The 20,740-nt window shown below is 37.1% G+C and overlaps 1 protein-coding gene across 1 annotated transcript in view; it reads right to left on the bottom strand.

The window, feature by feature from the left end:
- The window catches only part of XRCC4 (X-ray repair cross complementing 4), a 163,165-nt gene that overhangs the window by 129,272 nt on the left and 13,153 nt on the right, over window positions 1-20,740 (bottom strand). The window contains exons 2-3 of the mRNA XM_026038754.1: window positions 18,803-18,951; window positions 13,327-13,514 (exon numbers count right to left, since the gene is read on the bottom strand). Of these exons, the coding sequence (XP_025894539.1) occupies window positions 13,327-13,514; window positions 18,803-18,951 (337 nt within the window). The remainder of the gene's footprint in view (window positions 1-13,326; window positions 13,515-18,802; window positions 18,952-20,740) is intronic.

Below are 20,740 nucleotides of genomic sequence, written 5' to 3' on the forward strand. Positions count from 1 at the left end.
ATTTTTATTCTATATGCTAGGAGTTAACATTCCACTGAGAAAGGTTTATAGTAGTCCTAAAGTTTAACTGGTGGCATAAGCTAGCTCTTGTAGTAGTTGAGAAACCACCTGAGGGAGAAGAAAAAGCCACAAATGGAAAGACATTTAACATTTCTAGAAACTAATTTAAGGACTTACCTGTGTATTTAAACCTTAGCCTATGCTGAAGGAAAGCAAACAACTTTGAAGCACCTGCTCCAAGGACCAACATATATAGTTACCAGGAAAGCTCTGAAGGAGCRTGAAACTTATCCTTGCTTCTCTGCAGAGGCTGCCACTGAAGAAAGAAAGTCCATTCACTCATTTGGAAAGTAACAGAACTGTAGCCAGAAGCAGGACAGGCTGCTGTGTACAAGGCCAAGTTAACAGTAAGCCTTACATACAGTACCTAYAAAGTCACATCACTCGTATTCCATAGAATACAAATGTTTCTTTATGCATACATAACAGAACTAATTGACATTAATAAATGCCATACTAATAGATGGCTGATAAATATTCTGACTCAACTTCTCAGTAAGTTCTAAGATGCACCAGAAATTAAGACAGATCTTGTAAATATAAGAGGAAGCATATATGCAATCACGAGATGAAAAAAAAAAAAAGTTTCCAAGAAGAAATGACCCAAAATAGTTCTCTTAGCTATCTCCAAGAATATTCAGATTAACTAGCAGAGCTGTATCTAGCACCATCAGAAATCCTGAGAATAACCTTCCCCTTTTAGCAGGCAAGTTTATTGCCACTAAATTTTCTCTTACATKCATCTGCTGTACAACAATAGAAACACACCAAGCATCCTAAATTGCAGATCTCCACTGTCTTTTTGCATCTGAAACATAGAAAATTATGTTACCCACCACATACAAGATGAGTTTCACACCTGTGACTGAATATGGACTTCCTGCTTCTTGAATCTCACCTGGGAGCTACCAGGAACACTTTCTTTGGGGGCTCTTAGGAGCTGAACGAATGTTATCTCAAATGTATTTGCATTCTCTGCATATTCTTTTTGAAACCAACCATATCAACAGTGAGAGAGTTTTACAGACAYAGACTTTTAGACAGGCCTGGAAAAAAGACACACACAAAAGAATTTCCTAACAAAGAGGACACAGGTTTGTAACTCTCCGTGATGACATTGATGCCTTTTTATTGCAGCTCTGAAACTCTTTAAATAATTTACAGTTAGACGAATACGCACAAAAGRCAGAAAGTATGGACAAAGGTCCTTGTTCCAGAAACATGCTGCCCTCTGGAAACTTGCTGCTCTGAGTGGAACATGATAAGGTTAGGAAAAACRTATGTGCAATTCTAATTTTGGTGTTCAGTAGATTATGTATACAAATACTGCTCTTTCTAACCTTTCCATAATAGTGGTCTTGATTAAAGAGCATTGTTCAGGAAGGGAAGCACATGCATTCCTAGATGGCATAAATATGTTGCAAATGCTAAACACGTGCAGCACCAATGACACATATGAAAGAAACCACTGTACTTACATAAGCAGTGATTGAAAAAAARATGAGTTAAACTGCACAGCTAGATAAGCATGAGTTAAACCCAGGAATACCTATTGCGGCCTCCAAATCATAAAAACTCATAGCAATAATGGTAAAACAGCATATAGATAGAGAGTCAATTTAAGAAACCAACCAGAACAAGATGAACTCTTTTCTTTTTCTGATCAAATATTTTAAACTGTTAGCTTGCTATTTTATTATTTGCATCCTGTTTAGCTTCATCTATTTCCTATTCTTTAAATTTGTATAATGTTATTTACAAACAAATTCATCTCCTTAAGTTGATGACTCATAGTCCCATTTCTACTGCAAAAATTCTCCCCTCATTCCATCTCCTGAGAACCTGGTTGTCTGCTCAAGCTCAACATCATTAAAAACACAGTTCCTTATCCTCCTCCTGCCAACTACTTAATCTCCGGATTAACACAGATAGCAGTATCATATCTGCCATTATAGCCTGTAAACCAGACCACAGCTTCAACTTAAATCTCTCTTCAGACCTTCACATTCTAAGTCTATTCATGGAGGCAGCATCTTGCTATTTTTTCCTCCTCCAAATAATTGGGTTTTCCCTCCATCCCATAAGAAATCTGGAAAATACATGTCAATATGTACTATTTTTCCCACTGTGTTCATTTTAAGATGAGGTAGAACCCACTTTTTAAGTTCATACCATCATAGTTATGAAGATCCATTAGTAGGATCATAGGTCTTTCTTCAATTAAAAAAGAAACACATTTTCAACATAGTCAGACTGTCATTCATATTTCAGTTGTGACAACACRTTTAAGGGTATTGCAAAAGTTGTGAGCCCAAGCGTTCACCTTAATACTCTAACCCTTAAAAAAAGCAGTGTACTTGCCCATTTCTTATATCCCTTCAATCTGGTTTTGAGATTCAAAACCMAGGAGTAGTGTGACCAACATTAACCAAAACCCCCCTCATATACACACAATCCGGTAKTTGTTTTTAGCACCAATTATAACTGACACTAGCTTGAATAATTTGAACTTTTGAGTGCTCACAACTGTCAAGTCATTAAAAAAATGTCTGGTGAGGCACACCTTTTCCATATCTGTCAACTAAATCAGAATCCCATATGTTTAAGAGGTATCACTCAGGAAAATTATAGAAATGAGTGACACTCCCTGGAGAAGATTCAGAAGAGATTTCTGAGAGATAAACGTATGAAGAAAAGAAAGAAAAAGTTGCCTGGTGTCGAGCTTTAAGTGGTGAACTGAAACTTAAGGAGGGAAGAGAAGAACAACTAAGCTTTTGAACTACAAAAAAAAAAAAAAAATCCATCATTTCTGATAATAAGGATTTATCCTGAAATGCCAAGAAGGTGCTGCAAAGTAAAAACTGAAGTATACCTGAAACTGAACAGCAATAAGATACATTGCTAGAGATGAACATAAAAACAAAATATAAAAGATGAGAGAAATTAAGTCATTTAAATAGTCATTAAAAAAAGTCATTTAATGTATGTGATTACATGTATGTGATTACATACATGTGTTATGTAATCACATAACAATTGTTAAAGCTATTACAGGAATATATGTTTTTATAGAAAAAAATGCTTACAAACTTATTTTTTCATTACTATAAGTAATGAAAACTGATCTTTCATTGTTGACATACCATGACAGCATTGTTTGGAAAGAAGAGAGTTGTATGGATATCTCCACACTAGGTCAAACATGGATGGGAGCAGATGGATGCCTCCCCCTTCTTTACCTTTAGCCATGGATTTCCTTTGGGTGCACTCCCTGAGGATAAGTCAAGTCCCACCRCACATGAATGACACAGAACAGAGTCAAGCTAACTTACCAGAAAMAAGCCTCATAAGACGGAGTCAATTCACAAAGCTGCTTCACAATAAATACTATGGAATGATATGTTTGTGTTCTCTTTTCCTTAATATTACCTCACAATAAACTGTTCTATACAGTTTGTAGACAACTGTCATTATTAACACACAATTCTGCAACTTCAATTCCTATTAACCTTTTTTTTTTTTGGTGAGGGGGAGGTGGGAAGATTTTTTTTTTTTTTTTTTGGAGAGTGGATGACAACACAAGACTACATTCCTTTGTGAGTCTAGGAAAGCATAAGAGGACGGGTGCATTATTTTTAATTGTTAAACAAGGAAATCTTCTAAGAAGTTAATCATCTGACTCTGTGCTATTTAAAAGAAAACATGCTCTCACAATAAGCCCAATCAATCTTTTTTTTTTTATTTAAATATTACTTGAAATCCTAAATAATAAATAGCACTTGTAAAGGCTAGATCAGCTTGCAGTTTTTTCCTCGAACTGCAGACCAACGGACTTCCAACTCCTTCTTATTACTTCAGGGTTAATCTCTGAAGATCTCATTTAGACAAGAATTTTCACGCTGTTTCCAGTTGGTAATCAATAGCTGAAGTTAACTAAGTCTGTAAATCCTAAGATAGTTCATAAACATTTTTTCTTCCTTTGATTGAATAATTCGCAGGAAAGTACAGAACTAGGCTAGAGCGAAAGACTGTGGCTAGTCTTATTCCAGAYAAATAGCGTAATTCATCCATATACTATTTGCATGATAGGCTATCTATAGATCAAATTTAAAAAAAAAAAAGTCTAATTACAACCAAAAAACTGCAAAATAAAACTTCATGGCAACATTAATGCAATGAATTCACACCCAAAAGCTTCAAAATAAAACATCATGGCAACATTAGTGCAATGAATTCATAAACTGAGGCAATCAAATAAGTGCACAGAGAACTGGCATAAAATTTTCTGTACTTGATTTTCTTCCATAATGCAATCAGTGATATCTTGATCATTTCTTTTTTGAATGAATGAAACTAATTTCTCCTTTTAAGACTCGTTTCAGATCAAGTCTCACTTCTCAGTCATCTATATTTAAGTTGTTTTCAGCTACACTTCTGTTGAACAACCATCTTATTTATTCCTCCTCAGGATTACACAGATATTACTCTCATTGTTCCCTCATTATGTGCTGATGAGTCATTGTGTTAAGACTTTGTAGCAGTGGAACAAAAAATGTGCACCACAAAACTTTTGACAGTCCCAGATTTTACATTTGCTAGAGAATACAGGTAGAAAGACAAGCGTTTTTGCTCCTGAAAGCACAAGCAAACTTGTACCAGTTAYGGCCTACACCAGCAAAGCCAACCCTTTGCTAAACCAGTTTAACAGACATGTGAAACRCTATTTGCAGAAACATTTGACACTGACAAAATGAGTCATGGGATAAATTTTCAATAGAATACTGCCCAAGAATCCAGAAGATCCAGAATTCATACTTGAACTTGTATAATTTATCCACCTCCCTGTGAAACGTATTTTGGTAAGAGAATAATGTTCATGATTTGAAATACACAGAGAACTTGCATAAGTACTGAAGCATTTTCCCGTTATTCTATCTTTCAGAACAATTATAAATGAACATTTGAATCATGATTTTTCTTTTAAAGATTAAAAAAATTGGTGTAACATTTTGCTTCTGAGTCAAAAAGCCATATACTTCATCCTCTCAAATGAAAAACATGCTCCTCCACATGTTCTCTCAAGTTCTTTATGGCAGTTACTAACATATAGAGACCTCATGAAGCAAAGGAACAAGCAAAGACAAGGTATTTGATTTAATTGGACGTTAAGGTAAGAAGCATAGTATCTTCCTCATGCCAAGTATTATATCCTTATTTCTGCATCAAGCTGTATGAATATAATTCTATATATTTCCAAGTACTTTTWAAAACATTCTACAACCCCGTGAAAGGCTTTTTAATTCAAGAAAAATTCAGGTATATACCTGCAGCAGAGCTAATACATATGTGTTGAAATTTAACGGAAACATTTATTTAAAGCTTTGAGGGTTAAAAGACTCATTGAACATTTTATAGTGGGAAAGGCTCTAYTTTGGTGAATGCAAAATTAAACAAAACATTATTATCCTCAGCTTGAGGGCTTTCCTGTGCCTGTTCAGGTAGAAAGATAAATGCCTCCCCTGGAGCTGCAAAGGCATGTCTGAAGAGAAATGTAGATAAGATGCTTGCTGTTTTTCAGGTTTTGACTGTTGCTTTTCCTTACGAAGGATACAGGGCCAGAGTCTTGTAGTGAAGTTTTAAAACCCAAGACACGAAGTAATATCTTTTCCAGAGTATCTACTGTCCTCTGTATTTTTCTTGGGAAATGAAGACTTGTCCATATGCAATGATTTAAAGATYTTCCTCCTAAAATGAAAGCATTTTTGCTCAGCTGTGCAAGTAAAAGTAAGCCTTGGTGTCTACACAGGGGTTTGAAATGCACAGCAGGTATTCCAAAACGGGAAAATCTGAAGGGATTACGAGTGGCTGGAGGAGACAATACAATAACATCGCCAGTGAAAAAAAGGACAACTGTCAGACAAATAGGCTTCCAGGGAATACCAGAAGTCAAAGCGGGTAGGGAGAAACTCAAGGAAAMTGCAGCACCTGATTCTTCCTTTTTCAACAACCCCATTTTAAAAAGGTATACACTACCAGGACTTTAAATTGTACCATCCAACACCATCCAAAAACAAGTATTAAAAAAAAAAAAGAAAAAGAAAAAATACATTTACCAAACAGGTAAAATAACATAGCCTAATTCTGCAAAAGTCTTACAAAATATTTTATATATATATATATATATACATATATACATATATATATAGTGCAGGAAAGGAATCCATGAGGTGTTTTTCAAAGCTTTTCATACATCAAGGCTACAATGTGAGCCATCACATTCAAAATGCATCTATAGGACCTGAGGAGTTGTGAAGATGTAAAGCAAGATGTAAAAGAACTCTAAGATTATACAAAAAAAAANAACCCTTATGTTTCTATTATGTCCAGCAAGTTAGCAAGGTGTTCATAAAGTGAGCATCTGAAAAACTCATTCGACTGCACTGCCTTAGATTCTGAAGTACACAAATATAACTGATATGGAAGAGTCACTGCATTTACACTGCAAATTAATCATTCCATCTTTCTGCAAGGTTTCCTTCTTTCCTTTCTAATTGAGCAGTTAGCTAAATTGCCTGGGAAACAACCTGAACTCTCGGTGACCTTCGTTATCCAAACAGAGAAGTTTGGAGCAAAGCAACTATTCAAACCATGAACTCAAACAGTTTGGACAGCAAAGAGAGCTCTCCCAGTTCTACTCCACTCATGCAGGATGCTCTGATAAAGTTTGGTTAACATGACTTTGGCAACGTGTTTTTAAACTGCAGTAAACTTACAATGATCTCACTCAACTCRCTGTGGAAAAGCAGCCACAGGAAACTGAGGAAAAAGAGCAGCATCTCTTCCATCAATCTAACTAGTAAGAGAGCAATGCTTTGACAGTGGAATTTCTTAAGCATCTATCTCCCCCTTTTACAAATTTTCTTATAAAAGGAAAGTGGAAAAAAACCACAATGCCTGTCACATTACTGTAAAAAACGACGACTGCTAGCACTCAAATAACTGTTTATCAAAGGCTATTTAATCAATTTAATTGCCAGTACAAAAAAATCTTGCCGGATTTCCATTATTTATTATATGTGGAGTTACTCACTAAAGTACTTGGAAAGATTTACTTCCAAGTGGTCACCTACTTAGATCAAGCGCTAAATCACTGACTCTGTGATGGTGTTTGTTTAGGTGGCAGCAGTTTAGCTGGCCGGGCCTCAATGGCCCCTTACTGAGATCTCTGTGTGTGTGGCCCCTTTTGCATTGCAGCTGGCTTGACACACAAGTCCCACTGTATAGCAAAGCCATTGTGATTTTAATGCGACTCTCCACGGTCCACTTTGCCCTCACCACCCTAAAAACAGCTCCTAAGGGCAGGGTGTTGAAGGCCCCTGTGGCAAAGTCACCAGTCCTAAGGAAGATAAATCACACAACCAATTAAAGAACAAATCTCAAGGTATGAATTTTAGGTTCACCTTCATCATCCTGAAATGTAGCTAGAACAAATACTTTCAAAAGTCTGAGGCTGCAATTTATCTTCTTCAATCACAGTTTCAAAAGACTAAATTAAAATCCTTATGGGTCTTCCTTATATTAAATTATTATACGGATATTTCCTCTAAAGCAGGTATGAAMTATTTGCAACCTGTGGAGGTTCACCATCCATAAGCAGCCTCTTTCACTAAAGAGATCTAACTCCCATAGTCTGGAGATTTAGTTTTAGCGTTATCCAGTCTGAKGGGTGCCGAGGTAGTCATAGCATTTACTTTAAGCATTTAGCTTTGGTGGCAGATATCAGCCATTGTGAGGAACCTTCCTCTCCATCAACTGAGCAGGTGAATTAGACTGTCAGCTCCAGTCTTCTGAATGACATGCACACAGATGCTGTAAATGACACTCCTGATCCCTATTTATGCCAACGACAAAAGCTATATAAAAACTGTCACAGGAAGTTCACATTTGAATGCAGCTTGTCTTTTCAGACCTCCTAAATTGCTTCAGGTGTCCAATGCCTTCAAAGCAGAGCTCTCGCTAACAAAGCTAATTCTAGCTGTAGTGATCCAGTACAAAAGAAGAGGAAGTGACTTTGGAGAACCACAGACAAATTTTTAATCTCTAAATTCATTTACTTCCACAAGCCAATAAGTACCATTACTTTCCCCTATCAGCAGGCAAAGGAAACCAAACTGAACTCAGAGGACCTGTTTTTAAGTTGACTTCCCGAAGAAGCTGTTTAYAATGCCAGCTTTTTATTGTTATAGTGTGGAATCACCTGATTTACTACCACTAAACATCCCACCCAGGCAATGACAGACAGAACAAGCCTTGAATTGAATTCAAGTCAATTTAATTGAAGCCTTGAATTGACGCCTGTGGCACGAAGAGGCAGGAGGAAGCTGCTTGCAAGAAGTAACATGCACAGTCTACATCCTCCATCCTATTGCTCTGCAGCCCCCAATTTGGGGGAAAGGAGGGGTATGATGTGCATGTTACTTCCTCGGTGGAGACATTAATTGCACCACAGGAGCAATTAGTTTGATGGACCTCAGGTCAATCACAATCTGGGCAGGCAACCACAGATTTTTGTGTTAGAAATCACCTATTAGATCATCTARTGTACAATACTGCCAAACAGGATAGTTACTTATCGTGTATTTTCCACTCTTTTGTCCAATCTGGTTCTAAGTAACTGAAGCAATGGGTCTGCTACCGTATTCTCTGGCAAACGCTTCAACAGTGAAACAGATTTCAACATTAGAAAATGTTTTCTAATATGCCTATATTTTCCTTTGCTTAATGTCACACCATTACTCTTATTTGCTCTCCTGCAGACCACCCGGTACACTTTTGGGTGCAGCTTTGTATTTTAGGAAAGTAGACGAAGTAAACTTCCCTTAACAAGTTGCTATCAAGGAAGGTAAAAATAATTTCAGAGTATTTTCTTCAGTACAGTTACGGGGAACAAACTCCAATATCTTATGTATTTTATCCTTATTAAATGAGTATCGTTAGCCATTAGTCCWAAGTCACCAAGAGGAGTTCTCTACCAGAAAAATGGAAAAAGAATGTGCAAGGACACAAATAAAAAATAAACATAGTAATAAAAACTCAGAAAACCTTGAGCAGTTAGACTATTTGAAATTATGCATTAATTGCATTATATATACACTGAATATTGGTAATTACCAAACTAATATCCTCATCAACAGAAAGTCCAGCAACAATGGTAACACAGCTACCTTCACTTCAGTTGATAATTGTTAAATTACTAATCCATAACATTGTGATTGTAGAATTTTACATGTAAAATTTATCAATATGTTCTTATGCAGTTGTAAATGAAACATTTCAAATTTACCATCTAATATATGAAAGCTTTCGTTATTTATGCTAGAAGAGAAACTTAATCTAATTTATATATGAGGCTCACTAAGCACCTAGAGAGCGTATTTCACACATGCAGATATTTGGAGAATTGATCCACCAGGATGGTGCAATGCTGTAGCAGTATATGCTTCTCCCATAGGGATATAGTATATAAAAGGTGGAATTTTACTGCTGTCATTAGGGTACCTTTCTCAGGACTTTCACTTCTTGATTTGCAGTAACCAAAATTAATGACCACTTTATTGTCATTAACTACTGGTGATTAAAAACACACGAAGTACTTAAATACTATARTACTATAAAATCAAATAAATACTACAGGATCTACAAATAAAAATCATATGGACTTTTTTCTTAACAGCAAGACAGAACAAGAAACAATTTGTATGGGAGTGGGACATTCTCTGAGGTGTTTTTAATACGCTCATTCCAGCAGGGTTACATACCCAGATCTCCAGATCGGAGATCTTTTGCAATAAGGAACATGTCACATCTATACCATCTATACAGATGTCACATCTGTACCTTTTAGGGCAGCAGCTATTTACATGGTGTGTATACATTGTTTTACATCACATGCTGAGACCAGGACAAACTACTTGTCAGTAGGCAAACCAGGACATAACTCACAAGAAACAGCAATACATTCAGAAGAAAAAAGGCAAATGATTTTGTTGGAACTCTGCACTGGAAATTACTGCCCAAGGAGATGGGCAGAGGTAACTGCTACCCAGGGCTAAATCACCACTCAGGCTCTAAAATAGGTTTCATTACTGCTAATTAAAACAAACAAGTTTGTGCATACAATTGCACAGACACCTGTAAAGAAGGGTGTATGCTCCCCTGTCCTGAAGAGGGCATGAAATCATAGTGCTCTGTACTCTGTGGGAAACAAAAGGTGCTTTTGAAGTAATGGATAGCTGCATGATTAGGTACCCATTTCATGGCTCACAAAGCACACCAATTCATTTCTGAAGCTTTAATAACTCTTAACATTCAGTATTCCGATTCCCAATCAACCACATCTTTACATATTCTTTTCCACAATCTCTTCCTTTGTTATACATCAAATGTTAAAACTACTTTGCTTTAAGAATAGCAATCCTCTAATTGTTCCCCATAATTTAATGGTTTTTCTCACAACGATGATTGATGATATAATGGGGGTAKAAGAGAAGCAGGGAATTTACAAGAAGTATGATGTACACCCTTGCCAAAATTGGAACCGATTGCTTCCTTTTCCTTTATGCACACGTTTTAAAATAAGAACATGAAGACACAAATCTCCTTCCAAGTAGTACATCTAACAAAAGAAATGAAGAACATTTTAAGCAACAGTCAAAAAAGCATTCTTCACAAGACTCGAAATAATAGGTTTAATTTGTGCAGATATATACTTCCTGAAATAGGAAAAAATGGGAAAAAAAGAACATTCACAATAGCTAAACAATAGATGTAAAGATAAATAACCATTCAGAATAACAAGAAGTGGTAAGGGATGAACATGATTTAAACTGAGTAATTAAAGTTGCAGAATAGKCTCTCTGTTTCCTCAGCAGTAGGTGAAATATGCATTTTAGCTGAAGTTCAGCCCTTTGGAGGTTCAAAATTCAAGATTAGCTCTACTCTGATGTCGAAGATATACAGCGTGAGTAAGTATCTTCACAAGGACGTTGCAAAAGTTTGAAACATCATTCCATCATAAACTTGAAAGCTATTTGTAATTGCGATCAAGGCTCTGCCCATATCTTTTTAGACATTTATTCAGTACCAGCAGAGGAGAAGGTGTGACCCAAGAAAAGTCATCATCCTTCCTAAAAGCACTCTTTCAATGCCCAATGCAGAAGGCATGCTAACAATTAGGATTTTTTTTTTTTTCTTAAATCAGGACATTTTGTTTAACTACTTTGGCCAGATTATAATTTTCCCAAATTGACATAAAGATGTTTTCATAAGAATTATGTTTCTGGTAAGTCTTAATTGATGGAAACATATATTAGGTGGGGTCACATATATGAAGATATTTTCCAATAATAAAATATAGTATGTATTTCATCTGTCTGGTATTTAGAATATATTACGTGTTACACAGACAAGAAAAACAGGATTGTTAGAATTACTGTTCATAATTTCTAAGTAAAATTTGGTCCTGACCTTGTAATACTGCTGTAATGCAGCGCTCGGACTGTGACCCACGCTGAACAGGCCTCGACCCTGGGTGCTCCCAGGAAGCGTGGAGCTGCAGGCGTAGAGCCCAAAAGGCCTTGGGTAAGGGAACAGAAAAACTGATAATGCAGATTGGCAGACTCATATCACCTAGTAGCTGGCAGCTTAAATACAAGCCAAATCATCCTCTAATTTCCTGTACAACACAAAGAAAGACATGTCTGCACTGAAGTACCATTTCAAGAAGTCTGACTGGGGTACAGTGAATCTTTTCCTCCACTGCCTAAAAGGAAGTAAACTCTTAACATAAGCAACAAGCATTGAAGTGAGGTACTTCAAAGTTATGTAGTACGAAAGCTGCTTTAAAGTATTTTTTGCTCATCCTTTCTAAAAGATACATTTGCATAAAAACACTCCACATATACTTTTAATTTCTATATGTACATATACAGCATTCCTTGACTATTTCTAATTTAGAGAGAAAAAAATAATTTCATCTTTCACTTCAACAAAAGTATCACAAAAAAAGGTGGGGTTTTTTTTTCCCCTTTGTTTTGATTTTCATTTTAAGTCGGACACCTCTGTTAGGTACTTATAAGGTGATATTGTTTTCTCCCCAGATAACCTGCCACAGGAGGAGAAAAGCTTGCTTCAACACCAGCCTAAGATAAAAATCCTTACCAGGAGTGCARTCCTTAGACTCCTTGGACTGCCCTCTGGGCACAGCTCCATGCTTGATTTTTTTTCTCCAGGAAAAAGACATTCCTCCTCTCCTTTGTCTCCTAAAGCATTTCCGTTATCTCATCACCACAATTTACTTCCCCTCCAAAGTGCCAATGCAACCGATTGCAAAACTGTGCCGTGAGCTAGATCTGTGCAAAGATCCAGCCAAAACAGCAATTCCTTTTTAAAACAAATTATTTCATTGCTGTGGCCGAGAGGCTGCTCTCGCCAACAGCTGCCCCAGCACAATTGCAGCAGTGACAAGCCTTGGCAGAGGCATCTCTTCAGTCTGGGGGGAAGAAAGCAGAGTGACAAACAGGGTTTCCTTAAACAMTAAGCCACTAAACTGGTGGCAGCCAAAGGTGTCTACAAGAGAACTAGACTACCTTCCCACCYACTTTAAAAGAAACTCTTATACAGTCAAGAAATCAGCAGAGAATTGCATTTCTAGTCACAAATTAATGTTGTTTCAAGCACAAAACATGTTAAGCGATTTGCTTTCAAATTAAAGTAATAGGAAAAAAAAGATTTAAAAAAATGTTTTGGCATTTGAAAGTAATCTTTCTATATTTTCTTTCTAAATGAATAGGGAGAAAGGGAAAAAGARGCAAAGCAAATCAAAAATATATACATTAACGGCAAGGAATAAAAAAAGGAAAAATACATCTGACATTAAGAGTTAAAAACAATGAATTTTATGGGATTATGGGATATTTCAGTTATCTCAGTTTATGGGATATTTCAGTTTAATACTAAACTGYAACTCACAACTTAGGCACGCATTAGGGATTTCTTGCTTACAGAAAACAGAACTGAAAACTTATTTACATTTGGAAGTAATACTCCACTGTCATTTAAAAAGGCAACAGAAACTTCAACCTGAAATGCATATCCTATATMTATTTGATTTTGAGAAAAATCATAAAATACACAAGTTCAATGACTCGGAGGTCATTCTTACCCTTCAGGTTTAACACTGAAATTTAAACATTTAACTTTACTTACAGAAACATCTTTCAGATTTTTTTCATAGGAGAAATGACACTCTGCATCTTCKTCACTTCTAGCAATAATGAAGTTATATTTGTCAGTTGATTCTTTTCCAAGTATCAGTGCTTTCTTCAGTTCCTCGACATATTTTTCTCTATCCATTTCCATATCTGCAGCTTCCCTAGAAATCTCAGGTTCAGAAACTATAGGGGGGGGGGGGGAGAGAGAGAGAAAAAAAAATGAGAAACACTCATGTACGCGCGTGTACATGCACAAACACTTCAAGGGATAGACTAAAGGAGACTTTTCTTTTCTTGACATATTTATGTCCAAGACACTAATGGAGACACTCCATTCAAGCTGCTGAATATAGATTTTGCGTAAGAATTAAAACTGTGGGCCCTTTTTCCTGTCTGGAAGTGGTTTATTGCTACTACTCTGTACTTTTGCTTGCCTGAAGCTATTCTGTATCAGTTATTTTGTAACACTAACTCTACAACAGAAAGGGTGGACTGTTGTCCCCCATCTCGTTCTCTTTGAAAGTGAGCAATCTAACCCCAGGAGAGAGCAGACATGCAACTCTCCTCACATACACCTGCTCCACTCTAATCTCTTAACTTGCCTTCTTAAAACAAAATAAGATCAAAACAAAGAGCATACCCCGAGGTGTATGAATCGCCTTTTTACTATTAAAGATTCAATGAGGGATGTCTCCAATTTGCATTAGATCAGATCTATTGAGAAACTCTTATTCCATTCCTTTGGACACTCCTAGGAGTGCCAAGTCTCTCACACAGGCAGATCTAAACAAACGCTCTAAATTAGGTCATATTGTATATATGTAACATAGTCCAGGCTTTAATGTATAGCCTACTAGTACAGTATTTTATATCCTCTACTTGATTCACAAAAGTATTTCCTTTCTATTTCTTTGGAGTAAGATTGCTCTATGTTGTCCTTATGTAAGGACATATATTAAGGACATATCCGTAAGTCCTTAACAGACATTTGCAGTGTTTTTCTGAAAATCAGTCTAGCATCTAAAAGTGGAAGATGCGGAACAGAAAATTGGTTTGTGACAGTCTGGAAAGGAACTTCACAGATTCTGTGAATCTGTGAAGGGCAGGTAGAAACCTTCACACAACTGCAGGCAACTCTTCAAGACAGAAAAAGTAAATCATCTGTATTTCTTCTTTATGTACGTCTCTATCTTTGAAAATCATTTAATACTGGCAGACCTGCAACCTGAATAGAGCAGTATTTCAAGCAAGCACACCTGTTTAAAAAACTGCACTCTCCACTTACCTAGTCTGTACTTCATCAGATTGCTTGTGAGGACATTACAGGAGAGAGTATTGAAAGCTAAAGTCAAAGAAAAAATATCTGCTGCTATCTCCACATCCACCTAGCTTGTCATTTCTTTGTAGTTTGCTGTCATGTTGGTAAGGCTCAATTCTTATGTCATATACCATGCTGACTACCTCCAATAACCTTCTTGTCCTTAAAACATCCAGAAATGGTTTCCACCATTATTGCTCAATCACATAGGAAAGGCAAGACCTCTAGTTACCCAGATCCTCCTCCTTGTCCTTCCTGAAGGTAGGGTTGATTTACTTCCTTCCAGGTCCTCAGAAACCTCCCGCAATCCCCCGTGACCCTTCAAAGGAAATCAAGAGCAGCCTCACAATGAAGTGCCAGCTACCTCCATCCCTGTGGGGCTTATCCCACCAGGTTGCAGCAAGTTGTTCACGTCCACTTTCTCTGGACACAAGTGTTCTCTGACTTTTCCCTCCTCCCAGAGGTCAGTCTTCATTGCACCACTTTCCCATGGCTCTCAGTGGCGGGGATTTCTGTAGGTAAATCTTAACTACTGAAAACTGAGATACCCAACAAGGTAAATGGAAACAGTGCCAAAAGCAAACAAAATCTTTGTTAAGCAAGATCTCATGRAAGAGACTACATTTTACAGAAGAATTGGTAGAAGAGCAATAGCATCCTTCTTTCTCTACATGAACATCTCAATTTTTTTTTTTATTTTTTTTTTTTTTTAAGTATGTGAACTCTTTTCTGATATGGGAGGAGAGGAGAGGTTAAGACAGAAGGCTGTATTTATTGCCATCTGGTACATGACCTTCAAAAGGACCTTAGGTGCAAAGAGCCAGTACAAATGTTTAGCCTCAGTGCTGCACCAGAGCTTCCTTCCTTATGCACCAAATGCATCTGCAGCTGGCAAATAGGAACATGAACCAGAGACACCAAGATATAGTCCTGCAAACACGAAAAGATCAATTTGACAGCTGTGAAACTGAGCATCAATTTCATAACACAACTGTTACCACTATARATTTAGACAAGTGAATCTCATGATTCACTTCATAGTCAAAGCACTGAGCTGCAAATTTATGCTATCAGGTCTTCCCTACCTCATTCTAAAGCAAGTAGACCATGCTGAACCTCAGACTCTACTGTTAAACATTCCAGATTAACAGATAATAGCATTTCCCAACATTTTTAAAATGGCCTTAAACATGAAACAGGTATCATCAGAAATGAGACCTTAACTGCTACCTGCATCTTGATTTTTTCCCCCCTGAAGAACAACTGAAAGCATTTTTACTGTTCATACAAATAATGCTACAATTACTTAACACATGGAATTCTATTTTCATTTTCTATTTCAGATCCTTAGKTTTTTTTTTCCTCACCTTCTTCGTTATTTATACTTAAGTCAAACACATGATTTCTTACACAATGTGCAAACTGAAGTGCATTCTTGTAACTGTTAACTTGGTATAGGTGAAATATTCCAAATGAACTAAGTTGGCTACATTGACAAGAATTAGGTTCAGTATACAAGTCAGCAAACGACTGTGGTTACAGAGTTGATCAGTGCTCCTCTTGAGAAGCAAACAATCCATTTCAAATGGCAAGAAAACGAAAAAAAAAAAAAAGCAGGGGAAAGAAAAGTGTGAAACTTACTCTGAGAACATTTCTTTTACTTTAAGCTACAGTCACCAATCATTTCCTACTTCTCATTAGCTAACTTATTTCTACTTACACTTACAGGACACTAGACAGAGTTGAGGGAGGAAGAAGCGCTGCCAATATGTTAGCATTTGTTTTAAAACAAACAAACCCATGCAGATAGAAGGGTGGTATCCCCGGCACTGGGTGCAAAGGGGGGTCAAAAAATAAATCAGAACTGTTACAGTATGTAAGTGTTTCGATAAAAAGCAATGAGCATCGAAGAAACAAAGAACTACACTGAGAAAACGAGATAAATTCMATCTTAAGAAATATAAAGCTAGTATGCTATAATAGAGCCCTGGGATGATTCTTCTGCTGTGTTTGCATATGCAGTGTATTTCTGTACCTTATAGAATCCACAGTAAAACCAAACAGTCTCTTGGAAAAAAATGAGATTCCAAAATGCACATATCTGTAGTTCTTTAATACTATATTAAATTAATATATTAGATTATACTCAATATTCCTGGATGTTTTACCTCCCTGCTCCCAGACTTTGCCTTTTTGATTAATTTTGTTTAAATAGTAAGACTCCCAACACTTTTCATCATCACTTTAAATATACAAAACCCATAAAAGACAAATCCATCAGCAGCCCTCTCTCATTTACTTCCCAGTAGGTCCTGCCAAGTAAAATTATCCACAGCATGAGAAACCTAAAAGGGATTTCCCACACACATWAAAAAAAAAACAACTGATCATTGCTTTCTATTCTACCCGTCTCAAAGGTGGGATTTAAGTGGTCTTAAATATGATGTGCTAAGTTCAGGGAAAAAAATAAAAAAAAAAAACAGTTACCAATGTATGAAAACACAGACCTGTTCAGTAGAAAATTCTCAGGCACAGGGCTCTGACTCCTAATGAAGTCACTGAAAGGAAATCTGATAGGAATTCCTTGGAAATGGATCAGCTTCTTACCAAAGGAACAAAAGCTCTATCCTTTGGATGAGTATCCTGTTCATGCTAAAGACCAGGAAGGCTTTTCGCCTTTTAATAGAGTGAGGTCATCTTGCTCTCACTGACGCTCTGTTTTAGGAAATGACCATCTAGCAATTCTGTCAGATACAGGAAGTTAACAAAACAGGAAAAGAAATACATACACACCATTTTCATACTCTTTCAGTTAGAGGAGCAATAGATTCTAGAAAAGAAACAGATAAAAAATCCAGGTTTTTGACAATTTTAAGCTGTTGATTTTAAAATTGACACCTCTTATAACAAGAACAGCACCAAAAGCTTTTCAATAAAAAAATCAGGGTACCCATTAGCTTTTAACAACACCAACACCTTTCTGATATGTTGAAAATAGACAATTAGAAAGCTTGTTCTTCATTTGGCATATTCATATTTAACTGCAGGGAGTGCGCATGTGTATGCATCCTTTATGGAGGATTTCCTATGCAATAGAACCTTTGAAATGTTAAATGAATACGAAAAAGTAGATTTAATGCATACATAGATATCTTTAAAATTAGTCCCATTTTCTATGTCAAAAGAAAAAAAAAGAGAAAAATTGTATTCAAACGAAAGCTAATGAATTAAACTTCTCATAATAGAAAATGAAAAGTASAAAGTATTACAAAAAGATGGCTCACAGAAAACTTGGAAAAATCGTAACTTCCACTGGGCAGGGGGAAAATAAAGGAAGAAACCACTGGGATGTCTGTTCTTGCAATTCAGAAAAAGGGTCAGGAAAATATTTTTGCCTAAGAAAGGCTGTTTAACATATAGGCTTTTCCTTCCTTTGAAATATTATTGCCCTTGAGAGAACTGCTTTTGATCACGTATCTGACAGACATTTCTAAAGGACAAACAAATCTCTTCTTTCACTAGACAGGAAAGAGAAACATGCACACATTCAGAGAGCCAACCTCTTATTCACATTTGGGGAGTGGGAAGGAAACCCTACAAGCTATTCTTTTTTTCTTCCAGTAATTCATCCCCAGGAAGAAAAACACAAACACCCYCTCCCCACTCCCTCCCTCTCAAAAAAGAAAGAATAAAAATTAGCACACACAATTGAACAGTAGATTGAGTTCATGTAGATTTAAATAGTAAAATCTTATTAAACCATTTAAAAGCCATTTGCAATTTAATGTTTCATGGACTACGCAACTCATCAAGTGCTACCTGCATGGTTTATTTGTGCAAGGATCTGAAGATGACGCCGAAGTAGTATAGGGCAGGAAATTACGTTAGTGAGAGAGAACAAGACCTTGCACAACCTTATGTTAAATTACCTAGTATTGGTTGACATGTAAGCCTCCCACAGAGAGATCTGAATACATCCCAGGTGATCTTGAACCATGCCTCCTCCATTAATGAGTGGAGGTGGTTTCCAAAAAAACATTTTTTTGATGCAAGTTGAGGGCCACAGCTTAGAAAGCACCAAAAGATCCTGTTCAATTTTTATTATTATTATTATTAATAGAGTAGCAACAAAAAAAATATTTTCCACTATTACCTGTGCCAGTCCATGCATGCTGAGCATCACTAAGCATTATAATGAAGCCGGTGCCTAAATCTTTTTCCCATGATACTTGTAGAAAATATGTTGCTTCTGGATCAAAAACCGGGTGAATTATTTTCAAAGCCTTCTCCATTTCCAGGTACCTGTTACAGAAATAAGATAATCTTTTACTTATTTGATTTCTAAATTAATGGAAAGGAATATATTCAGAATGCACTTTATTAGATATGCTCAGCTTACTACYCCACGAGAGTTGCATCATATCAGAAATTCATTTGGTATTTATCATTTATACTATAAATAACACTTATTTAAGGCAGTTAAGAAAATGTGCATAATGCCTCTTCTTTACAGAAAAACAAAAAAAAAAATGGAGAGGGGTGAGGAGGAGAGGGACAGGAGAAACTTCTGAGGAAATACTTGACAAAACTTGTTCCGTACATTGGAGATAGAGGAAAATCTCCATCTTAAAAGTCTAATGTACACAAGAAAGCATGCAATATCCAACTGAAAGAGTAAGCACTAGTACTAATCAAAAGCAAAACAATGAATGCAGCTAAAACAGTCAAGGGAGCCAGGAAACTCGCTCCAAAGCCTAACAAGTGTAACATTGACCTACAGTCTGTAAAAAGCTAGTGAGCAAAGGGGCAAGCTTCAGAAAGAAAACTTATGTTGTAGAGCTGGTGGGTCACCAGATTAACTTCACAAACCCTAAAAAAAAAGGAATGCTCTCCTGTCTGTCTGGTCCACTCTGACAGATTTTGTAGGGGTTTTCTAATCCCAGTCCTCCCCGCTTTTGCTCAGACAGCAAAGGCTTGTCTCCTGCTCAGCCTTGCCTCACAGACTGTAGCTCATGGACCTCCAGKATCCTCCTCCTATGGCAGGACTGCAGTAGTCATGATACAGAGGCAGATATTTCCATTTTACACCCACAGAGCTTTCCAAAACCAACTGAATTTCAAAACTCAATCTACTGCTTCACTAATAGAGAAGTACAGTTAGTTCTAGCTCTGTACTTGCTTTAGATTGGGTTCTCTGTCAATGGAGAAAAACCTGGATTTGAAGCATAACGATCATAGAATCATAGAATGSTTRAGGTTGGAAGGGACCTCAGAGGTCATCKAGTCCAACCCCCCTGCACACRCAGGGTTACCTRGAGCACGTGGCACAGGGCTGCGTCCAAGCGGGTTTTAAAGATCTCCAGAGAAGGAGACTCCACAACCYCYCTGKRCAGCCTRTTCCMGGGCTCTGYCACCCTCACTGTCAAAAAGTGTTTTCTCAAGTTCCTGTGGAACTTTTGGTGCCTCAGCTTGTGGCCRTTTCCTCTAGTCCTATCAGTGGCCACCACTGAAAACAGGCCGCCCCCTCCTCCTCACTGCCTCCTTTGAGTTATTTATACACRCTGGACAATAAAGAAACAGAAGACTGGAACAGAAAACAGAAAACAGGGCAAGAATTAAATGCTGTTCCTTATCGACTAGTGAAAACATGGAGCACAGCTAGGAAAGGTCTGTTTTCTGAACTCCCTCTACATTCTTTACAATTCTGAGCCACAGTTCAGTAACCTGCTTCCAGCAGTAGCCTAAATGGATAGTTGACCTGATCCTCGGACTATACACCCTTTGCAGCACAGGCCTAGCCTAGGCAGCCTTCACAGAACACAACTACAACAGCACACAAGGAATCCTGGCTCAATTTATCATCTCTCCCAGCTAAACAAGTTTTGCTTCAAGCTTGTTTACAACCCACCAGCAAAGTCTTCCAGCTTCCAATTCAATTATCCCMAAGCCCGTCACCTCAGTTGTCTGATATTTTAAGTTCTTCAGAAATATCCTCTAAATTGTCTTTCACAAAGGCCATAAGAAGCCCCTACAGCAGGGAGCAAGGAGTCAGGCCTTACTGCTCTTGTCATGACACGTAGGTGCATTAGCA

This window comes from Nothoprocta perdicaria, unplaced genomic scaffold (genome assembly GCF_003342845.1).
Source record: "Nothoprocta perdicaria isolate Ctin4 unplaced genomic scaffold, notPer1 scaffold_1, whole genome shotgun sequence".
NCBI lineage: Eukaryota > Metazoa > Chordata > Aves > Tinamiformes > Tinamidae > Nothoprocta > Nothoprocta perdicaria.